This window comes from Merops nubicus, unplaced genomic scaffold (genome assembly GCF_000691845.1).
Source record: "Merops nubicus isolate BGI_N331 unplaced genomic scaffold, ASM69184v1 scaffold5389, whole genome shotgun sequence".
Taxonomy (NCBI): domain Eukaryota; kingdom Metazoa; phylum Chordata; class Aves; order Coraciiformes; family Meropidae; genus Merops; species Merops nubicus.
Window position 1 is genome coordinate 17,142 of NW_008631537.1, and position 9,393 is coordinate 26,534.

General features: G+C 47.6%; 1 protein-coding gene across 1 annotated transcript in view; it reads left to right on the forward strand.

The window, feature by feature from the left end:
- The first annotated feature begins 1,215 nt into the window (after positions 1 to 1,215).
- RFFL (ring finger and FYVE-like domain containing E3 ubiquitin protein ligase) overlaps positions 1,216 to 9,393 on the forward strand; it is a 10,166-nt gene continuing 1,988 nt past the window's right edge. The window contains exons 1-4 of the mRNA XM_008947583.1: positions 1,216 to 1,395; positions 5,818 to 6,222; positions 8,027 to 8,110; positions 8,474 to 8,681. Coding sequence (XP_008945831.1) covers positions 1,216 to 1,395; positions 5,818 to 6,222; positions 8,027 to 8,110; positions 8,474 to 8,681 — 877 coding nt within the window. The remainder of the gene's footprint in view (positions 1,396 to 5,817; positions 6,223 to 8,026; positions 8,111 to 8,473; positions 8,682 to 9,393) is intronic.

Genomic DNA, 9,393 nt, shown 5'->3' on the forward strand with positions numbered 1-9,393 from the left:
TTCGAGTCCCTCAACCCAAAAGACTTAACACAGCTCAAAGAAAATCGTGAATCAACAGAACAGGATGTGAGTATATGATACCAAATAACCTTTAGGACTCACACCAGCCCCTTTCCCTGGGGAACGTGGAGTTTGACAGTGGCCGTGCTTGCTGAGGTGAAAGAACTGAGCTGGCTGTGTGGCTGAGAGGCAGTTTCCTTCCAGAAGTTTATTGAATTGAGCAGTTACTGAACACTCTCAGTGCTGGACCTGATTTTTAAGACCTAAAAGAAACACAGTCCAGGAACTCCAGCGTGCATGCAGAGGTGCAGAGGAGGCAGTTTGTATCCTGTTTATCAGTAAGGGATGACACATGGGGTGTGCTCTAGAAACTGGATGCCCAGATGAATTCACATTTCTCTGTAAACTCCCCAAAGTGAGTTAACAGCAGTGTGTTTCTGGAGTGCTGCTGCACGGGTGGTCTGAGAAGACTCCAAAACTGTGCATTTTGCAGCAGACTGTTGGGATTGTAGGTAAGTGTGTATGTATCATCATTTGACTTGCAAATAAATCCCAGGATTCTAGAGGTTTGTGTCTCAGGTGTGATTGTTTCCCCAAGTAAGTTTCTGGAAGCTGATATTTGATTTTTCTTGTGTTGCTGACTCACTATGTGATGATTTAGGCTCATAATGCTGCAAATTCAGCTGAGAACAGGCGTGTCTGGAATTAGTTGCTCCACTGTCCTTGTCTGTTATCTTTTTAGAGCTGTAAATCTGTAGAGGGATTTGGAATAAAACTGATGAATAGCCATCTGTGATCTTGCTGCTGGTTTTATTTAAATAATATGTGTTTGAGATTCTCTTTGCTTCTCCTGATGGAAAAAAAATAAAGCCAGTGTATTATGGCTTACGTGGAATAGATACAGCCTCTTACAGCAACATGAGCATGGAGTCTTACACAGCCAACTGAACACAAAACTTATCTTCACTGTAATCTCTTAGCTGTAATAAATTCCAGTAATAACAATCCTGAACTTTATTTGTCCTTTCTCAGCAAAGGCTGGGCTGGGGGTGTGGTTTGTGCACGTGCTTGGAAATCAGAGGACAGATCCGAACTTACCAACACGCCGTCAGAGCTGAACTGCTGGTGGGAAGTTGAGTTATGCTTTGCCCTCACTCTGTCTGACCTCACTCCCCGAGCCCTGTCTCAGGTGTACCTTTTCCTCTTCCAGTGACTATGTGGGCAGGCTGCTGCAACTGGTTCTGCCTGGATGGCTCACCCGAGGAGATGCAGGCGCCGGCGCCGGGCGCAGCCCGAGCCTACTCCAACCCTGGGTACAGCTCCCACCCCTCTCCCAGCACCCCCGAGCAGAGCTGCGCCGCCTGCGGGGTGCCCCTCCACAGCTCCGTGGGCAAGGTGAGTTTGGGGACCCCTCCTGGCACCCCGAGACCCCAAAGAGCCTGGGGAGAAATGGGAGCGTGCACCTCGGAGCCCTCTGTGGAGGAGCTACCCCAGAGGAACAGCTCAGCTTTGCTTCCTGCCTTTAATCCTTCTGCAGTTAGCAGGCATGGCTAAGGAGGAGTAGAGGTGTGGTAACCTCCAGGAGACCTGGCTCTCCCAGGTGCTGAAAACCCAACTGCTTGTCATCATCTAAAGGAGCATTAGCCTGAGCATCTAGGTCCCCAGATAATTGTTGCCACAAGACTTTTAATTAGTCATCAAACGCTGCCTGGGACATTAATTGGGCCTGGCGGTTCCTCTCATGCTGCTTGGGAAATGTTTTAGTGGGGAAAGCTGTTTAGTAACACTCTGTGGCTCAAGAAGCCTCTTCTATATGTGGCATGTTACTCAGCTTAAGAATGTGAGAACTTAATTGTGGTAAATTTTGGCCACAGCCCTTTTAGATGAGATGGGGAAAGTCACAAATTGGTCTTTCTTACACCTTTTTATTCCTACATGAGCTTTCTGCTCACAGAACATTGGTGCATTTTTGCACTGAGAAGTGTTGTACCAGAAACCACTAGAAATGTCCATCTTGGTAGTAGATTTTGGGGGTGGGGTATATATGGTAATGTATTTTGGGTGTGTAAGTATGCTTAGACTTTTCTGATGGGAGGAAGGTTCTGGGTGAGCTGGGTGTGACTCTGGATGGAGTTGTCTTCAATGCTCTCCTTGATGGGATGTGTCTTCACAAACACTTGTGGAAGGACTTCTGGATCCAGTGCTGACTAGTCTGTGTAGCAGCAAATAGTGGATGTAGATGGTTCTGCTTTTGATATGAAAACAATTCCCCCAGTGAAGTATGGGCTATATAGTAGCAGTGTTAGAACCATATTCCCATTTTTCTCAGTATCTTCCAAAATGCAGCTGCTGCTATCAGCTGTCTGTAAAGCAGTGTCTGGTCTGAGGGTCAGCAGTACTGCCTGGGGGGGGCTGGGTCCAGCTCTGGTGTGCAGTTTGTGGGGGCTCTGCTGGAGCAGTTTCAGAGGTTTCTGCCCCCAGCAGACTTCCCACGTTCCTGCTGGAGCTGTGGGTGTAACTGGGGCAGCAGAGTACAGCCTGTGCTGGAGCCTCAGCTGCTGCCACTGGGTGCAGCCTGAGGTTTGTTCTGCCTGGGGAAGGGGCTCCTGAGCCTTCCCCCTGCCACCACAGCTCCTGAGCAGTCATCTCTGGGGCTGGCTGGTGGCTCCAGGTGGCAAAGCTCAGTGCAGGGAGGTCTCTTAGATGGTTCACCAGTCCTGGGGCTCCAGGAGAGAGCTGAACACACAACTTAGGAAACACTGACAGGTTCTTAAGCCACGTTAATTCCTCATGCTGTTGATATGGACTGGGAAGTGTATGACATTTAACTGTTGCCATGAGATCATGCAAAACTCTGCTTTCTGCCCTAGGAGGGGCAATACCTTTGAACTGTAGTGTCCAGTTAATGCTTTTACTGAAATACAATAGATAAAAATTAGTTCCTTCCACACTGGTGGCCACAGGATTAACCTAGATTGCTTTAAAAAAACCCCAAACCTACAAATAAAACCCCCCAAAAGCAGAATGATGGTATCTTAAGTACTCAATCTTTTGTCATAGTTGTATGTTAACTGGCATATAACAGCACCTACTAAAAGGATGAGGGTAGGGGACGTTTGGGTGCTTTTAAGTAACTCTTGGATCCATCTTTAAAAGATATAAATTTAAATGTGGTAGCAAAAATACAATTAAAAAAAAATGTTTTCCTTCTCTTAGATGATTTTTTTTTTTATCTTGGTTTTCTGCAGCAAACAGATTCCACAGAATCTTCTAACCAAGCACTCTGCTGATAGCAGGCTGTGGCAGGCACTCTGGGTGGCTGTGTCAGATTGTTGTCCCTCCCTCCCTCCCCTGTTTTCTCATTTCAGTGCCTTAAATTGGCTGACATCTTCAGGAAGATGCTTTTCCCTGAGGACTTACAGACAGAGCTCTTGGCAAACTAGAGTGCAAGATTTAAAACCCCCTCAATAACAGTAGCCATAGTGAAAGCCTGAATGTTGGCATCTCTTGATCTTTATCCTGGATGCAGGTTTTAATTTACAGCAACACTGGAAACTCATCCTTCTGAAGGGACTGGTGTCTTCAATCCTTGCCCTTTCAGTCAGAGTTCAACAAATCTATCAAAGCTGCAAAAAGCTGTTTAATAGTGAGAGGTGACAAACAGTTCCTGTGCTTGTTTACACCCTTGATGCTCAGAGACAGGCTGGGGGATTTTTTTTTCCTCCTCTGAACTGGAATCCACGCAGTGAACTGATAAACCAGAGACACACCTGGTTTTATTTTGACTTCTCAAATGTATCGTTTGATAACTAAGGCAGACTCCTGTTATTACTGTTAATTGCTTGTGAAAAAACCATGTTGGATACTGCAGCCCTTGTGCTGGGCTACCTAAAGGTGTGAGAACTGGGGGGGTTCTGGCTGGAAGGTCCTCAGCCATGCAGTGGTTCCCTCTGGAGCCAGAATGGCATCTGTGGGGCACAGGGGGGGTCCCTGTGCCACAGCAAAGCAGGATTGTAGTTTATGGGCAAGGTTTAATTAGGTTTTTTTTCCTCCCTCTGTTCTTTTGATGGCTCCCCTGTCAGAGATGGGTGGCTGAGAGAGGGAAGGGGTTGTCAGTGGGGTTATTTTCCCTTACTCTGCCTTTGTGGAGGGTTTGTTCCCCTGCCCTAGACACCTGCACAGCCAGAAGTTCCTGTCTCTGCCCTGCAAATTTCCCAAGAAACTGGGTTGCTCTTGGCAATCGTAGAGTGAAGAAAGTCAGTCCCATACAAATGGTTTTTATAATGATCAGGTTAAGAAGAACTTCTCAAAGCTGAATGGTATGTGGAAATTGCCCTTCCTGTCTTGGTTTGTGATTGAAAGTCACTTTTACTTGGCAGCCCCTCAAACAGCAGTTTTGTGATGAGGTTTCATGTTTGCATGACCAGAGGTTCTCTTTGTGGTAGAAATTTTTACGTCTTAAAACTCTAAGGCAGGAAATTGTGATTCTTTCCACTGCCTGTCATTAGGAGTCTATCAGAGGGTCTAAATGAGAAGCCTGCCAGTTATAATTGTAAGGGGGGGTGTGGGGCAAGGGGGCTGCCAGGCTGGAAAGGGGATCAGAAGGGGCTTATGTGGTGTGGTCACACCTTTTAAAACATGAGACACGTCTGCTTTCTTTGAGCTGTGAAGTTAAAAATGTTCTTCAATCACTAAAAGCAATTTATGAAACTATTTTTTTTGTCCCTGAGCTTGTGTTTGTTGCTTTTCCAACTTCACATGTGTCTTTTTCCTCACGTAGCTCTGGAGAGTAGGGATGTCAGGACTGCACAGAGCTGCTCATCTTCTCTGAGACTGTGAATTAGCATTTTTAACCAGCACTGAAACCAGTTCTTTCTTCCCTCAGGACTTTTTAAAAGACACATAATGTGGCTGTTCTGCTGCTATTCCTATTGGAAAATGTAGAATTTGACTTTCCAAAGTGTTGAACAGACAAGTTTCTGCAGAATTCACCATGGACTGGGAGTGCTTGGAGCTTCTGAAAGTCGAGCCCTGAGTGACAAGACCAGAACAGAATGAGATATAAACATTAAACAGAATTTAATCTGTAAAGTTTTGAAACATCTGGGGCCTAACGTTCCCAAAACTTCCAACACTTTGTCTAGCACCTAACTGGCACACAGCCTGCCTGTTCTTTTCAAAATAAGCTGGCTATTTTTGTTGCCTAAATATATGTCTGTCAGACACTGTAAGGCCTCGCTGTTTCCTTTGCCTAAAAAGATCCTTTTAGTGACTGCAGCAAATTAGAGAGGAAAAACTGGGGTGATGGTCGTGTCAAATCATAGCAAGTACTAAGTTTCTGAAATTAGAGAAGTGTTTTTAAGTAGCTCCCTCCAATGCCAGAGTTCTCCTAATGTGTGGAGCCATCTGTCATTGTTTGATAAACAATGCACTGCTACCTGTGATGGACTGGAGAGTCTCAGAGAGATCTCCTCATTTCATCTGGGGCTTCAACTGGATGAGCAGGTCCAGAATAAGGTGCAATAAACTCCTGTCATTTGAGGGAATTGCCTAAGAATATAATATTCCATTCTGGGGAGATGGAGTGTGAATAGTGCTTTTCCAGCAGCTGGGAGGGATCCAGTGATCTGCTCCTGGGATCAATCCTTTTCCTCATCCAGGCACGAGTCACACAGTTGGCACTTTTTCATACATTAGGTTTTGGTGGTGGTTGAGCAGAAGCTGCTTTGGCCTGCAGGTGGTTGGGGAGCCCTGCCTGCCGTTGGGGGGTGCAGGTCGTGGTGGGGAGGTTTGATTCCCTTCCCTTCTCTTTACCAGAACGTCTGCTTGGACTGTAAGAAGAACTTCTGCACGTCCTGCTCGAGCCAGCCTGAGGCTGGTCCCCCCCTGTGCCACCTCTGCCAGCGCTTCCGAGCCACGGCCTTCCAGAGGGAGGAGCTGATAAAGATGAAGGTGAAGGATCTGAGGGACTATCTGGCACTCCACGAGGTCTCCACAGAGCTGTGTCGTGAAAAGGAGGACCTGGTGTTTCTGATAATTGGCCAGCAGCCTGTCATTACCCAGGAAGATCAGATAAGAACAAACCCATTTAATACGAGTGCCTCTGGACAGCAAGACTTTGTAATTCTCCCACCGACCAGCACAGCATCTTCTACCTCACTTGATGAGTCTCCAGTGTCTGCAGATCCCATCTTGAGCTCACTAGCTCAGGAACATGAACAGGTACTGCCAGAAGCACCTTTTGCAAGCTCACTCATCTTTATTTCTGCATTAATTACTAAGGTGTTGCATGAGGTTTTCCAAGTAGATAATGTGCCAGAAAGGTTTCATGTTAAAGATGCCTCCTTAAAAAGCAAAGAGGCTTCTGTTTGGAGCAGATGACAAAACACTTCAGTTGCATTTTACACATGCTCTTCTCAGTCTTGTTTTTAAGATTGAAGTGAGGATCTTACACTTTCTTAGAGAATAACTAGGAAACTAAGAGGAGTTATGTTACACTGGCTTGCTGTGGAGAACAGACTTGCTGTCACCAGCTTTGATGGGCTCTTCCCTTCCCACACCAGTGGAGTTTAATGTGGTGGGCAGTGCTGCATAGATTGAACGTTCACTTGGAGAACACCATCACTGCTTTGGGATGTTTTCCCTGGTGCTCTGCTGCACACTTGCAGTTGCCACGAGATCCTCCTGGACGGGTTCCTCTGGTGGGTGTGGCTGTGCTGGTGCACAGACCTGTGTGGGGTGTGACATGGGTACCCCTGCTCTGCAGTCTGCCCGTGAGACAGCAAGCAGGGTTTAGAGCAGTTCTGGAACTGGCACTGATGAGAGAGGCAGTTGTGAGCCAGGTGAGGTCTTTGGTGTCTCCTGCACTCAACAGAAGACAAGACTTGAGTCTGTTGGTAAGTCGTGATGATGGATCCTGTGGTTCTGACAAACCTTGGCCAGGGCATTTGAACTTAATTATTTTTTTTTATTGACTTTGCTTTGTTTGTCTTCCTGCTATCTGCTGTGGGAAGTTTACTCAGTGTCTGACATCTGCTCCTCATCCTGTCACAAAGGGAACAGTGTTTAGCTCCTGTGGAGCAGAGCTGTGGAAGCATATGTACCTCCTGCCTCCTCAGCAGACCTCTCCAGTACAAAAGAGGAGTTTTCCTGGAGGGACAGTTTTGTAAAAATCATTAAATGGCTTGTTCATTCTCTGGTTTTCTGGACATTCCAGTTTTTATCAGCAAATTCAGCTCTGCTCTCTTCCCTTACTGCCCCATGACACATTCCAGCTTCTTGCCTCACACCCTGCTCCAGTTCAGGCTCTTTCCTTATTAGTGTTATTCTTTTGCTTTGTAAATATTAACAAGTCACCACTTAGATAAGCAGGATGGTAACAGCACAACCTCCTTAGTCAATAGGGAAACCTCAGAGGACAACTGGGACACGATGGTGAGAATGACACTGCAGTGCTTTTCTGTGAAGTGCTCAAAGCACCTGCCCCTGCTCATTCTCCAGCCTCATCACTGCTGCTCCTTCACGTGGTAGCTCCTTGGTCCAGTCCAGAACCCACCTGAGGAGCTGCCTCTGTGTGGGTACTTGGAAGATGACCTGTAGACTTTGTGCTGTATGGCAGAGGAGCCTTGTACAGAGCCTTGCTGTGCCAGCAGAGCTGGGGGGTCACACTGCAGTGCTCTGGTGAAGGATTACAGACATCTGTGTGCAGCTCTACACACATTTCATCTGTCCTCCTCCTGATCCAGCCTCACAAGAACAACACCTGGGATCCTACTCTGCAAGTGCTCTGTCAGGCTTTAAAGAAAATGGGGCTTTAAAGGGTCAGATGCTGCATTTCAGTTTCAAAAATTTTACTTCTTTAAAGTTTGTTTGTTTATTTATTTTCAAAGTGAAGGTTTTTTTAAGAAATCCCTCCTGCAAGTGTAACCTCACCGTTCCCTTCTGGAGGGCTTGAGTTATGCTGAACTACTGAGTTTATGCACACAGGGAGGTTTGGTGGTGTTGAAAGCTTTATTTCCTCTTCCAGGCAAATGGTTACGTGCCTCCAAGCCCAGCTGCTGTGACAGGAGGTGAGAATGCAGCAGAAGCACCAGTGGAGGAGGAGACCCAGGTTTGTGTGTCCTGGAATGAGGTGACCAGGAAGACCAGGTGTTGTAGGCTGTATTCACTGTCACAGAGTCATTACTGCCAGACAGGAATTCAGCCTGACCACCAGCAGACCCAGTCAACCTCTTTATTTTTTGGCATCATCTTGTCCACATATAGAAAGAACTGGTGTCACTTGGACACTGTCATAATAGAAGTTATTTGTTTACATCCTGGGACTTCTGTTCCTTATAGATGGAGGAATTCAGAGTAATCCGTTATACGTGCACCGGAAAGTGAATTCCTGGCAGCACACGTTTTGAAAGCAGATTTAAGGTGTAGTGCTAGATGCTGAGGACAAGAATCATTCCACCTTCGTTCCTTGCAGTCCACGGACTCGGAGGATAACCTGGTGCAGGGGAGGAAGGCTTCTCTCTCTGACCTGAGGAGCGTCGGGGACATCAGCGCGCTCTCCGTGCGGCAGCTGAAGGAGATTCTCGCTCGCAACTTCGTCAACTACAAAGGCTGCTGTGAGAAGTGGGAGCTGCTGGAGAGGGTGACTCGTCTTTACAAGGAGAAGGACCTTCAACATCTAGGTAAGGAACCTGGCAAACAGGGGCCTCTTTTCCAGGTTTTCCCTTTTGGCAAACAGTTGCGGAAGGAGATAGATAGATAGATAGATAGATAGATAGATAGATAGATAGATAGAATTTAAGTTTCTGTTCTGTGCACTGAGGAGGAAGGGGGAGTGTCATGCACTGAGAGTGAACACAGCTGGGCTCTCCTCACCACCCCATGTGTGTGCTCAAGAGCAGAGCGTTGTGGTTGCTCTGGGGAGGGACTTCCCTGGGCTAGCAACAAACGAGCCCCGTGTGCCCTTCACCTCGGGGCTCTGTGGAGCTGTGGAGGATCTCGGGGCTCTGGGGCTGTGGAGGATCTCAGGTGCTCTGTGGGGAGGGTCTTGGGGCTCTGGGGCTTTGGAGGATCTCAGGTGCACTGTGGAGCTGTGGAGGATCTTGGGGGTCTGTAGAGCTGTAGTGGATCTTGGGGCTCTGGAGAATCTCGGGGCTCTGGAGCTGTGGTGGATCTCAGGGCTCTGTAGAGCTGTGGTGGATCTTGGGGGTCTGGAGAATCTCGGGGCTCTGGAGCTGTGGTGGATCTCAGCGTCTCTGTGGAGGATCTGGGGGCTCTGTGGAGCTGTGGAGGATCTGGGGACTCTGTGGAGGATCTCAGGGCTCTGTGGAGGATCTGGAGGATCTGGGGTCCCTGTGGAGGATCTGGGGGCCCTGTGGAGGATCTGGGGGCCCT